At 26.8% G+C, this 23,385-nt stretch overlaps 1 protein-coding gene across 1 annotated transcript; it reads left to right on the top strand.

Moving 5' to 3' along the window:
* The first annotated feature begins 15,114 nt into the window (after positions 1 to 15,114).
* On the top strand, positions 15,115 to 18,479 carry LOC127266334 (uncharacterized). Its single transcript, XM_051296547.1, has 2 exons — positions 15,115 to 15,768; positions 17,757 to 18,479. Exons 1-2 carry the CDS (start codon positions 15,203 to 15,205, stop codon positions 18,430 to 18,432), a joined length of 1,242 nt encoding a protein of 413 aa, XP_051152504.1. The 5' UTR covers positions 15,115 to 15,202; the 3' UTR covers positions 18,433 to 18,479.
* The last annotated feature ends 4,906 nt before the right edge of the window (positions 18,480 to 23,385 follow it).

The following is a 23,385-nucleotide window of genomic DNA, read 5'->3' as shown; positions in this document are numbered from 1 at the left end:
AATCGTAATATCTTATATTAAAAATAATTTATTTTTTATTTCAATTTAATCCAATTTCAGAAAATGGCATAAATTAATTACTCTTGCATTAGCCTGTTTTATATTGCTAATTCGGTCGATTTTCTCTTGCTTAATTGATTGAGTAGAGACAAATGATATTCTTCTTATTTACCACACCAAACTTTATAAACGATTTTGTTGCACTGATATGAATTTTCTTTTCTTTTTTTTTTTTTTTTTTTTTTTTTATTGCATACCTGATTCAACTGGAGTTCTAAAATTATGCGTTTTCATTTTTTTTTTATCTGCAATTTTTTTGCAGTTTTATTAGGATACTCCATACATTGGAATAGGCAATGGATGTGGATTTGGAAAAAGGGATTGTGCTGACTATATAATTTGATAGAATATTTAAATTGGAAATCGCTCATATCCGTAGAGGTTTATCACATCCTCATTCATGTAAATGCTGCAGGATTTATTATTATTATTATTATTATTATTATTATTATTATTATTATTATTATTATTATTATTTTGTCGCAGCGGCAGAATTTTAGTAATTAGTTAGGTAAATATAGAACACATATCGTATAATAATTACTTAATATTTTTAAGTGATTTATCTCTTCGCTGTTTGCTCGATATGAAAAATCGACCGCCACTATTTTCGAATAATAATCCGAGTGATGCTCCGAATGATAGTAATAGAAATGATCCATCTATCACTCTTCATCCGGATAATGAAGTTATCATTCAATGATGAACGCACTCTTATTGGTCCATTGGTATTTGAGTAAGAATATCTATTTGTATATATATAATTCTTTTTTACAATTCCAAACTTTCTTATAGATATTTGACATGCCAATACATTTTATCATAAGTCATTTCACTTCTTATGAACTAACAAGAATATATATATTTTTATATAATAGTGCTATCAATGGTTTGATTGGTCGAATACAAAGCATTATGATCTCAAATTGCAATCTCGTGGATCTTTTATTCAGATATCCTAAATTGGAAAATGGATAGTGATTCATATTTTTAAGGTAATATCTTTTATCGTTTGGATTACATTTCAAATTTTTTTTGTATTTTTTTTATTAATTACATTTTTTTAAGCATTTCTTTCGTTAAAAAATTGTTCATGAACATGCAATTCGTGAATAATTCAATAATAAGTGTTCAGACGCAGGCCCGGCCCTGAGCCAGGGCCCATTCCCTCTAGGGGCCCATAAAGGGCCAATAATATATATACTCCTATATATTAATATATATTATTATTATTATTTTTTGTAGAATGTATAAAATAAAATTTAAATAAAAAATTTATTTTATAATTATTTTTTAAATAAATAATTTTTACATTAATTTTTAAATTATTTATTTGTATGTTTTAGTGTGTTAATTTAATGGTATGATTTTATATTTTTTGTGAATTATGTAAAATTAAAAAGATATGATAGAGTAATATTTTTGTATTCTTATTATTTTTATTTTTATATTTATATGTTTAAATTTGTATATTTTATTATATTTTTTAGTAGTAGTTTTAAAAATATATGTATTATATAAACATTGAGTTTGTTTATTTATGGCGTGTTTGGCAATTAGCTTTATGGCGTGTTTGGCAATTAGCTGATAGCTGTTAGCTGTTAGCTGATTCAATTAGCTGTTAGCTGATTCAATTAGCTGGTTTGACTAGCTGATTCGATTAGCTATTTGTATCAAAATGTTTGGTAAAAAAACTGTTTGATATTAGCTGTTTATACGTAAAATGACAATTGAGGACATTTCTACTTTATTTTTGTTTCTAATATATTCAATTATGTTCTTTTGAGTTTAAAATATTTAAAAAATTTTGTTATTAGTTATTGAAAATTGTAATAATGTTATAAAAGTATTTATTTTTATTACAGTTAGATTTAAAAAATAATATATTTTTATTAAAATATATAAATAGTTTTTCTATTGAAAATGATGTAAAATATAAAATAATAAATTTTTCGTGTATATATTTATTATGTTAGTTATCGATTAGTTCATTATATTTATAATTTTCAATAAATTTAATTTATTTAATTTATTTTTAGTATAAAATTTATATAATGTAATTTTAATATAAAAATAAATTATTAATATTTATATTTTCTATTTTATGTTGATTATAATAAATTTATATATTTTACAATTAAAATAATTTTTATATAAAAATTAATTATTTTAAATTTATAAAAGTAAAACTATAATATAATAAAATATTATAATATAATTAATAAATAATCAAAATATATTTATTTGTGTAAAATGCATAATAAATTTTTAAGGGCATATAAGGAATAAAAAAAATTTTACTTTTCAGAAATTAGCTTTTTAAGTCCAAAAAACTATTCCAAAAAGCTAATTTACCAAACACCTAAATTAGCTTTTTCACAGGTCAAACAGCTAAAAGTTGTTCAATAAGCTAAAAGCTCTTCAAAAAACTATTTGCCAAACACCCCATTAATCTAAACTTTCTAATTTTTACTATTAGGTCTATGCGTTTCTCTCTCACAAATATTTCATCAAACATTATTTTAATATCAAATTCAAACAAAATTTTTCCCTAAACCAATCAAAAGAAACAAACCCTTTATAAATATTTTTGTTTGAAAATTTTCTTTTAAAGACTTTTGATTGTTTATAAAAATATTCTTTAAAAAATATTAAATCAAATATATATTTTTTTTAACTTTTTATCTTATACTAAATATGTCACATTAATTTTATATTTATATTTTGATCTTTTAATATATAAAAAAATATTTTATTAATACATTTATATTAATATATATATTATATTATTATTATTATTATTATTATTATTATATAAGAAATATATTTAAGGGCCCAATATTTTAATTTTGTCCCGGGTCTAATAAAGGTCAAGAACGGGCCTGCTCAGACGTATTACAAAGTGCTTTAAAGTTGCCACAATCAGAGAAGTAAGTCCCGCAATGGTTAAATCCCATTTACTTTCGTGACATGATAAAGCAATGAGAATCACAGAATTATCGCAAACTTAAAAAAGAAAATAGTGACAACCGTAATAAAAATCTTGACGTAAAACTAAATTAATACCGCAGTAGATGCTTGTTAACCGGTCTCGTTAGGAAAAAAATGGTATTGTAATTCATATATCAATGCATTTTTATTTTCTAATATTCATTATGTTTACATAATAATTTAGTATGAATCTTATTTTTATTTGAATATGACACATTGAAATATTAGTTTTTATAAACTTCTATGACCTTACACTATGTTTAGATTTGTATTTATATCTCGAATGCATGGTATAATTATAAATGGTTATATATATATATGTGCCGAAATAATTTAATGATGATATATGTAGTAGGATTCATACACATTCGGCCGATTTTTATTTTTTTTATGTGCTGCATTTTCTTTATACGTTGCATACTTCTCTTTCTTTATTATTATTATTTTTTTAAAAATGCTGTAGAATTTATATATGTGTTGCACGATTTATATGCATGTGATTCATCCTATTATATATATATATATGATGTGGAACTATTGGAATGTTAATATCCTAAATGTTATATAGTTATTTTTATAAAAAAACTTGATGAATTTTTGTTGGTCAAACAATTGATAGTGAACATCAGCTTCTGTTTTTTTTTTAGATTTTTTTTTTTGATTTTGTGTAAAGTTTGTAGTTAAAGAATTAGCAAAGCTGTATAAGATATAATCACTAATTATTGTAATGATTGAGTTCTATACAATTTATTTGAACACATCAATGTATGATTTTGCTAATTGTAATTACAAATATGAATTGGACTTAGGCCGAATACCCAGAGCTTGAAATGTACCAAAAATGTTGGCGAAAACCCGATGACACATATGCACCAAATCGGCGGCTGAAGTCGATGTAACTTATTCACTTAGTAATTTCATTACATTGCACAATTTTATATATTTTTCGTAATATTTTCTTCTACATATGGAGAACTCTTATTAATTCCACTCAAGGTATCCAAAATAGCTTTGTTCAAGCATCTCCAAAGAATCTTGTTGATGCATACGGGGGATTAATCTTAAAGGTCCCGTGTCAGGGTTAGGATCACGTGGAAAGACGGCTAGGGTGGTGATTCGTAGTTCCCGTTCTCAAAGTGAGAGGTCAATTATAATAGTTAGAAATTGCTATATTAACAACTAATAGGATATATAACGATTATGCCGAAATACCGAAATTTAAACGGTATCAATTTATACCGTATTATACCGAAATATCAAAATTTAAACGATATCGATATATATCGTATTATACCAAAATACCGAAATTTAAACGGTATTGATATATACCGTATTATACCGAAATTTAAACAATCTTGGTATATACCGCATTATACCGAAATACAACTTAAAACAGTAAGTCAATAACATATACCGTACCATACAAAATAATAACATATTGTTTATTAAATTTTGTATTTGAGACAGTCCTATATCGAAAATACCAGAATATAAAAAATAATTCGCGGTATATGCCGAAATACCGAAAATATCGAAAAATCGAAAATGCATACCGTTACCGTACCGAATATTTTCGGTACGGGATCTACTGATGTCACGTGCCATATCTCACCGTCCTTTGTCTGCAACGGTGTTTTCGGGTGATAACCGATCCCAAACAGGTGTCTTCTTCGAAAGGTCGCTATTCTGGCCGAGCCTCTTGAATACGGTTCTTCGAGGCGCCTTTTGGATATCTCCAAGCTGCTAACCAAACCAAGCTACTCAAATAGAACAAGGAGCTCCACTAAGAAGAGGTATTTTCACTGTTGCTGCCATCAGGCTATATAACTCATATTGTACCGAAATTTACGGTATGCTGAAAATTCGATATTGTCGGTATATTTTCGGTACGATATATGCGGTATGTCGGTATTTCGACATATTTTCCCACCCCTATTCCTACAAATTAGGTGCACCAAATTATCTGCCACCTCCTTCCACGGATCATTTAAATGAAATTTTCTCGACACAAAATAAGTTGGCTGAGACAAAAAAAACACTCGAGGAGCTTAGTTTCATATCAAATAACTCATTTGATTATTTTGTATTTCATTTTTATAAGATTTTATTAGTAACTTTTTCATAATTAAACAGATGGTGAAACAAATTAAGGCTCTATCTTGATGGGTTATGAATATTTATAATCCTCATATCCATTTTAGCGAAGACATTGCTCTTTTTCAACAGCTGATGCAAGCCTGAAGCCATATGAAAGATTTACCACTTTTAGATGAGAATGAACATATTGGATTTATTCCAACATATTAACAAGATAATGAGGAAGAGGATGGTGATGATGAGGAGACAATAAATGGCTCTGCGTCGCACTATGAGTGATGGTTTCTAATTGCACTCATTACAAATTTAATACGTTTCTATTGTTTTATTTTTTATACTTATTACCATGACAATTTATAGTTTTATTTTGATGTGTGATAGAATAATTTTAGATATTGGTTTTATTTATTATATTCATATGCATTCATTTTGGTGAAAATATCGTGGGAAATGAACTAATCTAATTAATTAATTTGTTTTTGTATTAGATTGTGCACAACGTAATTTCATATGTTGTTACAATTATTTTGAAATGAAATATAGTACACGATTTCAGTTATTGTCATGATTGTTCGAGACAACATATCGTCTCAAAAATATAGTCTTGGAAATTATGGTAGAAAATATAGTCTTGATAATTGTCATTGCATTTTGAGGCAATATTTAATCTCGAAATTTGGAGATAAAATATTGTCTCAAAATGTCACGGCGGTTCAAGACAACACATGGTCTCGGTTGTTGTCATAATTGTTTGAGACAAACTAAAGTTTCAAAAATTGTCACGACTGTAGATGACAAAATGTAGTCTCGGATGTATTCACGGTTGTTGAAGACAATTTAAGGTCATGAAAATTGTCACGAGCGTTAGAGTCAAAATATAGTCTCAAATGTTGTCATGGTTGTTCATGATAAAATAGAGTCTCGAATGTTATCATGGTTGTTCATGAAAAAATATAGTCCCGGATGTTGTCATGGTTGTTCAAGACAAAGTATATTCTCGATGGAGTTTGCAGGAATTTTTGAGATAATCTCTCAGTCAACTTGACGAAACAATATGTCTTGTTATTTTGTGACTTTCCATATTGTCACGAGCAAATGACCACGACATTTATTTTAAGACAATTGTCGAGATTATTCAATTAATTGTTCCGTATTTATAAAAATTTCGATATAATTTTTCTGAGACAATTTTCTATTATTATAACAGTGTTAATCAACCAACAAATTCCAAACTCTATGTAGAGGTTTTTTTTTGTACCGGTGATATAGAAATCTATACCTGAATTATGTAGGGTAGACAAAAACTAAAAGCATAAAAAATTATGATCACATATTTACTCAACATGGCTATGTCATCGTCTATAAGAAAACCACAGTTTGTTTGTTTTCTGTTTTGATTAGAGAGATTTTTATTTATTTTTAATATAAAATCTAAAAAATTATGTTGATAATATAAAATATTAAATGTATATAATATGTTAATTTTTTTAAAAAAATACATTAAGAAAAAATTTCATAAAGCAAACAAAGCCCATCTTTGCATTAGAAAAATAAAACTATGGAACAATTGTGTTTTGAGTGCTGTTTCCACTTAAACACTATTATTTAATAATCTCTATTAAAAATATCACATTGACATATTTGTTTTAATTTTAAAATTAATTATTTGTTAAAATATTATTATTATTATTATTATATTAAATAATTGTTTCAATTTAAAATTTATTATTTCAAAATTTCAAATTTAACTCCTAAATTACAACTAAATAAGAAAATTACATATTAATGTCTGTTTACTTGTGTGTTTTTCACATTAATTTTACTATAAAACTTTTTTTATCTTAAAAAATATCAAATCAAACACATATTATTTATTTATTATATTACATTAAAATTTTATTTTACATTCAAAATATTACATCAATACATATTTATATCGCATCAAATAATTATTTCAATTCAAAATTTTACTATTTAAAACCAAAATTCAAAATCAAAATCTTTCGAATAAATATTATGCAAATTAAATCAATATATAAGTTTATTATAAAAAATTATCACGCTTAATATATTTTTTATTTAAATTACTATAAAAACTAGATGGATTTGTTTTGTATTTAGGTTTGAAGTATATATTTTTATATGTAATAAAAAAAAATTATGCAGTGAATATAAAAATAATATTTTATAATAAATATTGATATTTTTCAAATGATTAAATATAAAGTATATATTATATTTATTAACAAACATTTTATATACTTATTCCAAACACTACATTTAATTATTCTCTTTAAAAATATAATATTTTCTCCGTCCTTTAACAATCTATCTATTTTTTTATTTTGGTCTGTCCTATTACAAAGTATTTATTTTTTTTTAGTAATTGTATTATCTATCTAATATTACAAATATCCTTCTAATTTACAATATATTATACAATTGTCATTAACTTTATATCATACAATACTGATAGGGTTAATTTAGCTTTTTTACATTTATTTCTACTTTATCCCAATATAATACTAATATTTCTAAAAGTCCGTGAAAAAAAATAAATGGATATATAGATATGAGATAGAGGGAGTATATTGAATTTTACTACTCCCTCCGTCCCAATACAATAGTCTTGTTTACTATTTTTGTCCGTCTTAAAACAATAGTCTTGTTTACTATTTTTGTCCGTCTTAAAACAATAGTCTTATGTCTATAAATAATCATATCATTGTATAACTACCCTTATTCTTTCATTATTATTATACAATTGTCACTACATTTTACACTAATACACTCACAAGGGCAAAAATGTATTTTACCTATATTTTTTATCCACTATCAATATAATATCAATATTTTTTAAATCTCATGCACAACACAATCAGACTATTGTTCCGGAACGGAGTCAGTATTATTTAATTGTTTTCTCAATTAAACAATATATATAAAAATGTCCGAAAATACGAACCCCAAATAATTAATGATGCAGACATGTGCATAATGATGATTAATTATATATAGGGAAAGACAGGATTTAACATCATTAATTTGTTGACAATGGAAAGTGCATTCACACTTACTTCTAAATAAATAATAAGGCCAGTTTAATGACCTCTTAAATTAATTAATTAATTGTGCTTAACATGATGAGTTTGTTTGTTTGTTTGTTTTTTTTTTTTTTTTTAGACGTGGGAATTCGCAGCCGCTACCCGAAACTGCGCATTGGGTAAACCTTCGGCCGAATCTAATGCGCTGCAAATCAGGTTCGACAGAAAAGTCACGCTAGACGAACTATGTGTTTTGATTTTGGTTTGAAAGTCCTAGGTAATTATATAATTAATATAAAAATAATAAATATATATAATATTATTTTTTTAAGAAATGTATTAGGTATTTTTGACCAAACAAAAACATACACGCACATCATGAAATCCTTATATTTGGATTTTTAGAATCTGGTGTATTAAATTCAGACTTTTAAAATTCGAAAGTATTCAATTCTGAAAAGTTTTTAAAATATCGGTGTATTCAATTCAAAACTTTTAAAAGTCTTTTCAAATAATGAGGTATTCAACCATCTATATACTTTTAAAGTGATTTTATTGGATTTTGCTAGACAATTATGAAAAATTTGTACAATAAAAAATCTCTCCTGAAAAAAAAGATTTTGATGGATTTTTAAAATTATTATTATTATTATTATTGCTGTTGTTAATGATGATGATATACAAGCTATAAATAATATGATAATATTTATTAATAATTATAGATATTTAATAAAAAAATAATTTAAAATTTAAAAATATTAGCAAATTATTATTAACATTTTTTTTGAAAATATATATTTTTATATTATAAAATAATATTTAAAAAATACTACTCCCTGTCCAGCTAGAAAGTATACACATTTTTATTTTGAAAAATCCAATTACAAAGGAAACATTTCATTACATATCTTACTTTTTTCCACAAATACCCTACTTTATATAAAAAAACAAGGGCAAAAATGTCATTACACTACTTTTAACTACCCAGTATAATTAAAATACTATTATTTTTTAAACACTGCGCCAAAAGTAAATGTATAATTTATCCGTTGACGGAGGGAGTATTATTATAATAGATGTATTACATTTTTTTTTAATTTTCATTTATCGAATATACTACTCCTCCGTCCCATGTAATATAGATGTATTACTGTAGACACGGAAATTTAGGTAAAGTATAATTAGTAAGTAATTAAGAAATGTATTAGTAAAAATAATTATTATTTAGTAAAAATAATTATAGATTAAGATTAAAATAAGTAAATAATTTAATTAAAATTAAGAAAAGTATAAAATTTAAAATGCGATTAAAGTGCATAATTATATTTCCAAAAATAAAAAGGACAAGTTATGTGAGACGGATGAAAATAGAAAATAGAGACAAATTATGTGGGACGGAGGGAGTATATTATCGGTAAAGTTAATTAGATATACATATATTTTTTTTCTTTCAACCGTTACTTATATTTATTTACTTTTTAATTTTTTATTTCATTTTTTTTCAAAAATTGTAAATGCAATTTTTTATTTTATCAATATATTTATTTTTACGTAAATAATAATAATAATAATAAATTGATATATTGAAGATAATATAATAAAAGTTATAAAATTAAAAATATTAATATACAAAATAATAGTATTATATATGTTACAATATTTCTACATCATTAATATTTATATATCCTTTGTCCCTTAACAATTTATCTATTTTTGTATTTTAGTCCGTATCGTAACAAAGCATCAATTTCTTTTTTAGTAACTGTATTATCTACCTAATATTACAAATACCCTTCCAATTTATAATATATTATACAAATGTCATTACCTTTATACCATACAATACTAATAAGGGCAATTTAGTCTTTTTATCTTTACTTCTACTGCATTCCAATATAATACTAATATTCCTAAAACTCCGTGTAAATTGTAAATTGATATATAGATACAGGACGGAGGGAGTATTACTTACACAATTCTCTATACATCACATAAAAAAAATATCTATTCAATCTCACTAAATAAACACACGTAAGATAATAAAGGGTAAACTATTTTTGTAGTCTTATAATTAATCTTCTTTATCATTTTAGTTCTGTAATCGGAGCTTGTTTTGAAAGTCATATAAGTGAAAAATTTTCGCACATATGGTTCTCCGACGAAAGAGATACATGCGTTGCACGTCAGACGACATGTGTCTACCATGTAAATGCTATATAGCGGACACATGAAATTTTTTTATTTATTTTTTATTTTTTTCTAAAAGACATAAATTTTGGAAAATATATTTATTAATATATACTCTTTTCGTTCTAATTCAAAATCTATTTTTACTATTTTCGTCCATCTTACTAAAAAATACTATTTTTTTAAGTAAAAGTAATTATACAATAGTACCAAAATATCCTTAACTCTTATCTAAATTACAAACATACCATCACATATATAATTACTTTATACAAAAATTTAAATGACAAATGTCTTACATACTTCCACTTACCAATAAAATACTATTATCTCTTAATCTACTGCAAAAACCCCAAATGACTCTTTTCAAAAAGGACATAAAGAGTATTATTTTTTATATTTTGTATTTTATATATTTTTTAAATACATCAATTTACAAAAAATAAATAAATAAATTTTCCATGCGTCCATTAGGTGAGGCTTACTAGACGGGCACGTGTCATCCAGCGTGCCACGCGGATGCCATGCAGATATTTTCGGTGTCTTATGATCAAATGTACGAAAATTTTCTATTTACGGAGAACTATTTCAAGATAAACTCTCTAGTTATGAAACTAAAATGATAAGTGAGAGTATCAAATAAAAATAAATAAATAAATAATTTGCCCAATAAGAAATATATCCGCTTAGACAAAGGTTTTTGAAAAGTTTTGAAATTTTGAAAGTTTGGAAAAAGAAAAAAGATTGGTATTTGATTTGATATTTTGTGAGAAAAAATATATTTGATGTGATATTTTTTTTAAAAATAAATAGTATTAAATGAGTGAAAAATTGTTAAGTAAACAAAGCTTGAAAATTGTAAAAGAAAAAAAGAAAAAAAAAACCAAAAAAATTAATATAATATTTACAATTTCGTATAAATATACAATATTTTTCTAATAAAATATAACACATATTTATTTATTTATTTTAAAAAAACACCATATCTTAGTAACTTTAAAAGTAATAATTAATAAATCCAAACCACGTCAAATTATGCTTTATTTTCATAACACATTTTCACTCATTTAATATTATTTATTTTTAAAAGAAGACCACATCAAATATATATTTTCTTTCACAAAATATTAAATTAAATACTAACTTTTTATTTTTTTTTCAAACTTTCAAATTTTCATAAACCTCAAAAAACTTCTCTATAAACAATATAACTCATGACGCTATTAATCAATATATATATATATATAATTTAAATTTAAATAATCTTTTAATATAATATTTTAAAAATAAATAAATATATTTTTATTAAAAATGATATAGATTGAATTATAATAATTTTAATTTAAAATTAAAATAAAAACATCTTGCAAAGAATCAAAATCAGATTTATTTAATTACAATTTTGAACTTAAATAAAAAGAATCCTTTAATTTTTCACAAAAATTAAAATAAAATATTATTTAAACAAATATTCAAATCAATTATTTCATTCCACATCAATCTCCAACCATAATCAAACAAATTAATTTTTTTTTTAAAAGAAATATTTAGATCGAAGTTTAGATATTTAAAATTTTTAATTTTTTAAAATAGTAAACAAATTGAATATTCAATTTCTATAAAAATACACATTTAATATTATACATAAAATTTTAATATTAATAAATAATGTTAAATTTTTTTAAAAAATACTCTTGCTTTTGCTAATTTTAGTCTCATTTCATTAACCGATAAAAAATAAAGAGAGTATATTTGTGAGGTTTTTGTTTTGAGTTTTGATTTTGAATAGTAAAATTTTGAATTGAAATACTCCATTTGTCTCAATACAATAGTCATATTTACTATTTTTGTTCGTCCCAAAATAATAGTTTTATTTCAATAATTAACTGTATCACTATAAAAGTACCATGATTTTTTCATTAATATTACACAAACGTCACTACTTTTTATACTAATACACTCACAATAGTAAAAAATTCTTTTACACACTATCAATATAATCTCAATATTCTTTAAATCTCGTGTCCAATACAATCAAGACTATAGTTCTGGGACGGAGGGAGTAAGTGTTTGATGTGATATAAATATGTATTGATGTGATATTTTGAATATAAAATTATATTTTAATGTAATAAAATAAATAAAAATTAAGCATTTAATTTGATAATTTTAGAGGAAAAAAAATTGAAACAGAAAAATCACGGTAAAATGTTGCGAGTACACATAGCTATTATTGATAATTAGTGGAGAAAAAAAAATTAAAATTAATAGCACACACGTAAAGAGAACCATATTAATGATACAGCAATGTCAAAAATAAATTTATATAAATGTATTCGGATAATTCATATTTGTAGTACTCTTTCCGTTTCAATACAATAGTTTTGCTTATTATTTTTATTTGTTCCAAAAAAAAAATAGTCTATTTTCATAAATATTCATCTCACCATCAAATTATTCATTATTATTACACAAATGTCATTACATTTTACACTAATGCACTCATAAGGGCAAAAAAAATTTTATTTATATTTTTTACCAACTATTAATATAATATCAATATTACTTAAATCTTGTGTACTCCCTCCGTCCCTTAACAATCTATCTATTTTTCTATTTTGGTCCGTCCCATAACAAAGTATCCGTTTCTTTTTTTTAGTAATTGTACTATCTACCTAATATTACAAATACCCTTCTAATTTACAATATATTACACAAATGCCATTACCTTTATATCATACAATACTAATAGAATTAATTTAGTCTTTTTACCTTTATTTTTATTTTATCCCAATATAATATTAATATTTTTAAAATTACGTGTAAAAAACAAATGAATAGATAAATTGAAGAGGGAGGGAGTATATGCCAATGGAAATTTGGGTTGGTGAATAGTGACAGCCTAGTCTAGCTGTTTTTGGGACCATCTCAACCAACCAATTTATCGCCATTTTTCTCGCGATATGTAATAAAGATCTTCGTTATATCTATCTATATCTATTTTACCAATATTATTAGTATAAGATGTCAATAATTTTTTCTTCTTAATTTAAAATAAAATAATTAATAATTAGTTTTACGTAAACAAATATTTTAAAAATATGCATATGAAAGAACACGTCCTAATATATATATATATATATATATTTTTAAGTCGTTGGAATGTATTGTGTTAAATAATGTGAAAAGAAAAAGTATAGTATTTTGATATTAGTTGAAAATTACTTTTACTAGAAACAAGAAAAAAATAAGAATTTTTTATTTGGACATACTAAAATTGTAAAATATGAAGTTTACTAATGAATACAGAAAATATTATTTTTTAATTTATTATAAAATTTCAAAAATATGCATTTGAGTGAGACGAGGGTATATTTGTTTTTTAATCTACTAAAAATTTTCTACTTTATTTTTTATCAACATTATTTTTATATTAAAATATTATTATTTTTAATTTTTTTAGTTCGAATAATATGACATAACGAGTTTAAAAGAAAAAAATTATTATTTTTATATAAATTAATAAATTGAAATGAATATTAAATACGATAAAATTTTTTTATCAATAACAATCAAACAAAAAAAAATGCAAAAAGTATATAGTCAATAAAATGTACTCCCTCCGTTCCCAAATATATATTTATTTGTTCGGCGCACAGTTAGTAGGTAGTACTATAAATTAGTAAATTTTTAATAATATTTTATGATATTATTTTTTATTTTTTATATGAGCAGTGTTGTGATATTTTAAAAAAAATAAATTCATATACAACTTTGTCTCGTAAGAAGTGTATCATTTAATTTTTGTATTATTGTATTTAACATTAAAAATATTTTTATATTTATATAATTTATTCCACAAATATTATTGTATTTTTACTATAAAATACTAATAGAGGTATTTTTGCTATGTTCTCTTAATTTTAACTACGCATTAATATAATAAAATGTTAACAAATTTATACACAAAAAATTTATGGTACTTTTCTTTTGGAAATGATATAGAATATGATTAAAAGAAGTTTTAAATATCTATTTAAATATTTTTAATATTATATCTCAATAAAATATACATATAATAAGGATATCATTTAATAGAGATAGTAAAACTTTATACTAATATATAAATAAAAATATTTATTTATAATAAACTTAAATTAATTTTATAAAAAATAAAAAATTTTAAATATAGGTGTAAATATTTATTACTCCCTTCGTCCCATAATTATGTATCCGTTTGCTTTTTGCACGGAGTTTTAGAAATATTAGTATTATATTATAGTAGGAATAAAGTTGAAACAATTAAAATAACCTTATTAGTATGGTGTGATATAAACGTAATGACATTTGTGTAATATATTGTAAGTTGTAAGGGTATTTGTAATATTAGGTGGATATTACAGTTACTAAAAAGGAAAATGGATATTTTGTTATGAGACGAATATAGTATTAAAAAAAGATAAAAAAAATTCAAAGTAGATCTTAAATATAAAAAATTTAAAAATTAAATTAAATTAATTTATATTCGTTAGATATATATAAAATAAATAAATTTATTAAAAATAAAATATATATAATGAAATAAAAAAAAAAGAAAAAAAAAATCACGTGAGTAATATACAAATGAGTATTTAAAAAATTTTTTTAATAAAAATACAAAATCGAACTTAAAAAATACGTTATAAATAGACAAAAACAAGTAACAGTCGAAGCCGACAACATTCTCAACTCATTCGCTGATTCGATGAAAATAAAAAATATATAAAATATATAAATATAAGTCTTAAGATTTTGTGTCGTAAGCTCAATTTCATACTCCCCCAATGGATCCTTGCCCCTTCGTCCGTCTCATCGCCGCCGTCAATCTCTCCGGCGCCGCCGCTTCCGCCGGCGCCGCCGCTGGCTCCGGCGGGCCACCGTGCTACGCCAAGCTCAAAATCAACGACTTCCCTTCCCAGACGACGGCCCTCCTCCCTCTCTCCTCCACCGGAGATCCGCCGTCGGCGGTTTTCCATCTCGGCCCGGAGGCCCTCCGCCGCCTCTCGGCCCGGCCAGTCGTCGCCATCAAAATCTCCGTCTTCGCGGGCCGCGTGGGCCGGGCCTGCGGCGTCGCGGCTGCCGGAAAACTCCTCGGCGGAGTTCAGGTCTTTGTTAATCTCGGCGATGCTCAGGCGAGGGGATGCGTTTATCACAACGGGTGGGTAAAGCTCGACGGAGGAGAGCCGGCGGCGAAGCTGCATTTGACCGTCCGGTCTGAACCGGACCCCCGGTTCGTGTTCCAGTTCGGCGGCGAACCGGAGTGCAGCCCGGTGGTTTTCCAGATTCAGGGGAAAAGACGGCAGCCGGTTTTTAGCTGCAAGTTCAGCGCCGACCGGAATCACAGGTCACGGTGAGTCCACTAACATGAGCACCCCCACCATTGCGCGCTGTAGAAAATGATTTTCGTCCTTGCTAAAATGCGCCATGGGTCCTCTTGCCCAATCGCTCTTATTACTTTTAGTTGTCATGTCCTTATTGTTTCCTTCCTTTCTTTTTTCACCTACACTACCCCAAATTGATGCATATAATAATAATAATAATAATATATAAATAAAATAAAATAAAATAAAACATATATATTCTTTTTTATTTTATTTTTTATTGGTAACATATTTGTAAAATTTTGTTTATATACATATTGTTAAAATTTTAATATTATTTGTTAATTTATTTTATTTTTTACTACAGTACATCCAATCATAACCTTCTATTTTAATAAGCATTTTGGAAGACTTTTGGGAACAGGGTAAACTACTTTATTTATTTTATATTATTTTATTCACATTTAAGTCAATTTTGATGTTTCACAGTATTAATTTAACAGGAAAAATAATTCCAGTCCCATTAAAATTGGGTCACTATATAACAATTAGTTCAATTATATTCTTTCGGATTGTTTACATTTTTCGGTTTAATTCGAATTTTGATTATTTCAATTGGGTTCAGATTGATTTTTTTTTTTTTTTTCAAGAGATTCGAATTTTTAAATTGGTTTGAATTTGAAAAAGTCAGATCCGAAAATCCGAATGCTCCCTCTAATTTTTAGATTGATTAACCTATGTTGGGGCTAAAAATGCATTTTACCTAATTTATCAGTCGTTAAATTAGTTCAAATTTAATTTTTACTTGCCAATTCGATTAAAATTATAAGGTGTAGGGGTATAAAATTAAGTACAACTATTAATAACAAAAATAACATAATCATTATTATTATTATTATTATTATTATTATTATTATATGTAAGAATATATTAGAGAAATACTTTATATTAATTATGGACAAATCGTGAAATATATTTTAAAACAACTACACATACTTCAGTGACTTTTATTTCATTTGTACTTTTTTTTTTATTATATATGAAAAAACACAGTCGATAATATAAAAATAATATTTTATATTAAATTATTAATTATTATTTTTTTTGTATGAATTATAAGAATATTAGTGTTTTAGTTTGAGATAATTTCTTTTACGTGAGGTATAAAAAAAAATACTATTTTGAATTAAATTATTGATTTTTGTGAAAGAATAAAATATAAATATTATACTATATATTAGGAATTGTGTCAAGAAAAAAATTAGTTGGGTAAACAAACCCTGTATTATATACTTCTGGTTGTTAGGTATAAAATTATTTTTGACCCAGGGTTTAAAACATAATACTAGTATTTTAATTGCAACGAATAATTAAAAATAATTTAACGTCTATTTTACCCTTATTTTTTTAACGTAAATAATAATATGATAGTAAAATACAAATAATTGAATTAAATAGCAGATCTACAATTACTAGAAAATAAAATGTATACATTAATGCAAAAAAGAGAGAGTAATTATATAAATATATATATGTATTATATTTTTATAATATTAATAGTAAAATATGTCGAAATTTTTTTATTACGTGAACATACCTATTCGCTTTGTATGACATGCCTTGTTGGCCTTCTCCAGCTCCACGTGCATCACTAAAAAATGCTCTATCTTTACATACACATTTCTAATATTTTTTTTATCACTACTAATAAATAATAGTTATAAGAAAATATATTATGGACTATTAAATACTTCTTTCTTTCTTCTTTTTTTTTTTTTTTATATCTAATGCTTCCTTCTATTCCTACTTTACATCACATCATTACTTTTATACTAAAAAAGTAAAGGCAGAAATATTATTTCACTACTTTTACCTACCCCAAAAGTAAATATATAGTTATTTCGTGGATGAATGGAGTATTTAATATTTTATTATCATTAAAATTTTCAATAATTTCAACGAATTTAGATCATATATATATATTTTTTTGTAATATTTGTTATACATGAAATTTCAGATCTGTTCCTTCAGATTTCATCGCCGCCGCGAACCGGACATGGTCACGGACACTTTCCGGCGACCGGGAGCGGGCGGGGCTCGACCGGAAAGGCTGGATGATAATCGTGTACGACCTCTCCGGCTCGGCGGTGGCCGCCGCATCAATGGTGACTCCCTTCGTCCCATCCCCAGGCTCCGACCGCGTCTCCCGATCCAACCCTGGCGCGTGGCTGATACTATCCCCGGCCGGCGCGTCGGTCGGAAGCTGGAAGCCGTGGGGCCGCCTTGAGGCGTGGCGGGAGAGCGGTCCGGTCGACGGTGTCGGGTACAAGTTCGAGCTGATAACAGACGCCGGACTCAGCACCGGCGTTCCGATCGCCGCAGGGACGATGAGCGTGAAGAAGGGCGGTAAGTTCTGCATCGAGGAGCGCCGGAGGAGAGGCGCGGCGGCGGTGAGGGTGGTGGTGCCGTACGATCGGCGGCGGGGGTTCGTGATGGGTTCGAGTGTGGAAGGAGAAGGGAAGACGAGCAAGCCGGTGGTGGAAGTCGGCGTGCAGCACGTGACTTGTATTGGAGATGCGGCGCTGTTTATTGCGCTGTCGGCGGCAGTCGACCTGAGTATGGACGCCTGCCGCCTCTTTTCGCAGAAGTTAAGGAAGGAGTTTTGTAGCGACGAACAAGAATTGTTACCTTAATTTTTGTAATTTTTTTTTTTTAAAAAAACTTCAATATATATACGAGAAATTCATGGCTTTCGTGTAATTAATTAATTAATTTATTATTATTATTAAATTTAATTTTTTTTTAATTAAATATATAATTGCATAATTGTTAAAATGTTTTGGTATTAAAATTTTGTGATTCATATAGCTTCGGTTACTGTGATGATTAAGTCAAATAAACAAGTATTGATTTAATTAAATTATCAAATATTCACAAAGAATAATAGCAAATACTGATGTAATATATAGCTTATATTTTAATAGCACATTATATAATTATATATGTAGCAAATAATATATTATGATTTCAACAAATATATTATGATTTTAAAACAATAGTAATTTGATCTAATAAACTAATGTCTATATAAAAAAAGTAGTAAATATTAATATAATACTTAATACATTATATAATACAACATATGTTATTTTCCTTGTGAGGATTTGCTAATTGTCTAGAGTTAATGTATTAATTTGGCAATATGCTATTGCTATCCGTGTGTACTAATTTGCTAATTATATCAAATTAATTTGCTTATTGCAACATCCTAACCACCACCCATACATACACATTTGAAACTCACATGAAGAAATAGGTAGCAATTTTTAAATAAATGTAAAAATATACTCCCTTCGTCCCTTAACAATCTATCCATTTTTTCATTTTGGTCCGTCTGATAACAAAGTATCCGTTTCTTTTTTTAGTAATTGTACTATCTACCTAACATTACAAATACCCTTCTAATTTACAATATATTACACAAATGCCATTACCTTTATATCGTACAATACTAATAGGGTTAATTTAGTCTTTTTACCTTTATTTCTACTTTATCCCAATATAATACGAATATTCCTAAATTCCCGTGTATAAACAAAATGGATAAATAGATTTGGGACGAAGGAAGTATGAGATTGTATAATTTTAATATTTATAATTTTAAGGATTTTGCTTGTAAAATATGAAATTATGAAAGTATTACAAATAATAATATTTTATATATATTTCTTAATTTTTCTTTATCATATGTATGTTATATTTTGTAAAATTTTAAAAGTGTTGTATACAAACTATACACAATTTAATGACGCAGATAGTGTGCCTGTTTTGTTGGTTACTTTCCTAACATTACATTCATTTCTTCTGTTGCATATATATTTATGGTTTATATGAATAAAAGTTCATTCATATTCTCCCAAAATCCCTCTTTGCTCTCTTCTATACACTTATACATACATACATTAATATTATTGCAGAATATATATAGACGTATACATATATATTTATATAGTTACCAATATATTATAATACTACATCAGTCCGGTTCTAAGGATCCTATTTACTTTTTGCTTGTTGATATTTGAATATTAATTATTATATCAAAACATAGTGCAAATTAAGAAAAAACTTGAAAAAATACTTCCATTGATTTCTTATAATACTAATAGAATATTTATAACAAAAATTATACAAATATAAGAATATTTTTAATGTTAAGTATAATGACACAAAAGATAAATGTGACCTTTAGAGGAGGACGAAGGGAGTATTATATTATTTATATAACACGTTATCAGCACGAAAATTCTTGCCCATTTTATTTTTGGTAAGTTTTATTTTTATACTATCTATATTATCTATTTTCTACGCTATGGAAAATTTTGCGAAATTTTCTTTTAAACCTTTATCTCTCACGGCAATAATTTTCTGATTTGGTCTCTGGATGTATAATGCATTTGGTTTCTATGGATCTTGTTCATACAATTTCCAGTGAAAATACGACTGCAAGCCAAGATCGGGCTAAGACTATTATTTTCATTCGTCACCATTTGGACATTCCTCTACCGTCTGAATATTTGACGTTGAAAGATTCACTTGATTTGTGGAATGAATTAAGGGAGAAATTTGGGCACTTAAAATATATCACTCTTCCGAAAGCCCGACATGATTGGCTTAACCTACGATTGCAGGATTTTAAAATTATTACAGAGTACAACTATGCTATTCATCAGATTACATCTCAGTTGAAACTCTGCGGATAACTTGTTACTGAGAATGATAAATTAGAAAAGACTCTCTCTACCTTTCATGCTTCTAATGTTATGCTGCAGCAACAGTGTCATGAGAAAAATTTTCAAATACTCACAGCTCATTGTACATCTTTTATTAGATGAGCAAAAGGTGAAAAACATCAATCCTGACCCACTTGTTCCAGTCCGTTCCCTAAAGCGAACGTGATATTTTATGAACGAGGTCGTGGACGTGGTCGCGGTCGTGAGAGTCAATGCGGTCAATATACTCCTTACAATCACAGAGGTTTTGACATTAACAGTAAGTAGAGTAAACCTCAATATAGGGATGTAGCCGAAAAGGCTAAACAGGGAAAGATGCAAATCGGCATTTGTAATCGGTGTGATATTGAAGGTCATTGGGCCAATGCTTGCAGAACAGCTAAACACCTAACAAATCTTTATCAAGCCTCACAGAAAAATAGGAAGAAAATCGAGATTAATCACGTTGATAATGATGACGACTCCGATGATGATCTTCTGGATTACGACACAACGCATCTTGATATAGAGGATTTTGTCGTACATCCAGTAAACCTGCAGTGACAACATACTATGTCATTTTACATTATGCTATTTTATATTTTGTAATATTTAAATTATCGCATATTACCTTTTTGTAATTCATTTGTAATATTTATATTTGCTTTTATTAATACTATGTTTATTTATATTTGAAGGTTAAATGGATGCCAATCAAAATGATGCAAATATGTGTTTCATTGATAGTGCAACGACATATACTATATTGAAACACGAAAAATATTTCTCTAATTTGAAAAGAGAAAAGATGAATGTCAATACAATAAGTGGCAGTACAAAATTAATTGAAGGCTCTGGAGAAGCCATTATATTTCTCTCTGCGGGGACGAAAATTGTTATACAGTATGCACTGTTGGTCACTAAAGCTCGAAGAAATTTCCAGAGCTTTCATTATATTCGAAAAAATAGTTATCATATTGAAATTATGAGTGATGCCGATAGTGAATTTTTATTGATCACCAATATCATTGATAAAAGGAAATGCATCATTGAGATATTACCCTCAATCTCTATTGGTTTAAATTATGCCGGATTAGGTGTTGTTGAAATACACCTCACGGTAGATAAAAAGATTATTGATTTTCAAATATGACATGATCGCCTTGAGCATTCTGACAGTTTAATGATGAGGCGAATAATTAAGAATTCGCATGACCATTTATTAAAAGGTCAAATAGTGTTAAACTCAAATTGATTAGCCTGTGTTGCCTGCACTAAAGAAAAATTGATAACCAGACCATCGCCAGCTAAAGTAGGTATTGAATCACCTATATTTCTGAAAAAAAAAATACAGGGGGATATATGTGGACCAATAGACCCATCATGTTGGCCATTTAAATATTTTATGGTGTTTATTGATTCATCAACTAGATGGTCATATGTTTGTTTACTATCTACTCACAATATGACATTTGCGAGATTGCTTGCCTAAATTATTAAATTACGGACAAAATTTTTCGATAATCCAATTAAGACTATACGTTTGGATAATACTGGTGAATATACATCGAATGCATTTGATGATTATTGTATTTTGATTGGAATTAATGTAGAGCACCCAGTTGCTCATATTCATACACAAAATGGCCTGGCAGAATAACTTATTAAAAGATTACAATTGATTTCTAGACCATTACTGATGAGGTCTATGTTGTCCGTTTCAGCTTGGGGGCATGCAATCTTACATGCAGGAACCCTTATAAGAATGAGGCCGACAAGCTATCATAGCTATTCCTCTATGCAATTAGTATTTGGTCACGAACCAAATATATCTCATCTACGTATGTTTGGGTGTGTTGTTTATATTCCTATTCCACCCCCCAAATGTACAAAAATGGGTCCTTAACATAGATTAAGCATTTATGTCGGATATGAATCTCCGTCAATTATAAAATATCTTGAACCTATGACGAGTGATTTATTTACTATAAGATTTGCAGATTGTCATTTTGACGAATCATATTTTCCGACATTAGGAGGAGACATAAATGAACTGAAAAGGGATATTAATTGAAAAATCCCATTGAATTTTTGTGATTATTGTACAAAGCAGTTTGAACTAGAAGTTCAACGCATTATACATTTGCAAAATATTGCGAATCAGTTATCAGATGCTTTCAATGATTCGAGCAAAGTCACTTGATCATATATCTAAGCTACTAATGCTACGGCTAAAATAATTGTTTATGATGGACAAATTGCAAGTGCCAATGAATCAGCAACATGCTTAATAATTGAGGAATGAATCAGCTACTAATGCTACGGCTAAAATAATTGTTTAACAATGTAGTAGACTACTCGGTTCCAAAGACAAACATCTTCGAAAGAAAAAAGAGGAATGAATGATGATAATCATGAAAATATCATAATTGACATTGATAAACCTCAATCTAATGAGGAAGTCAACCATGAAATACTTGATTTAGAAGAGCACAATCTTGAAGAACACGATGAGATTATCGAAAACTCAATCAACTATGTTACTTCAAGAAAATGTTGGAACCGTAAAGAGACAATTATTAATAATGTTTTCGCATACAGTTTTGCACTTGATATAATGGAAGAAAATGAGGATCCAGAGCCAAAATCAGTTCATGAATGTCGGCAAAGAAATGATGGGAAAATGCGATTCAATCAGAGTTTGCTCATTAAACAAAAGGGAGGTCTTCAGAGCAATTGTTCAAACACCGGATTGTATAAAATCACTTGGATACAAATGAGTGTTTTTACGAAAAAAGAAATAAACATAATGAAATTGTGATATATAAAGTCTGTCTTGTAGCTCAGGAATTCCCACAAAGGCCTGGAGTCGAT

Source organism: Andrographis paniculata, unplaced genomic scaffold, assembly GCF_009805555.1.
Source record: "Andrographis paniculata isolate CXL003 unplaced genomic scaffold, ASM980555v1 Contig75END, whole genome shotgun sequence".
In the NCBI taxonomy this organism is placed as follows: Eukaryota; Viridiplantae; Streptophyta; class Magnoliopsida; order Lamiales; family Acanthaceae; genus Andrographis; species Andrographis paniculata.
The sequence above is the reverse complement of the archived record's forward strand: the minus strand, read 5'-3'. Positions and strand labels throughout refer to the sequence as shown.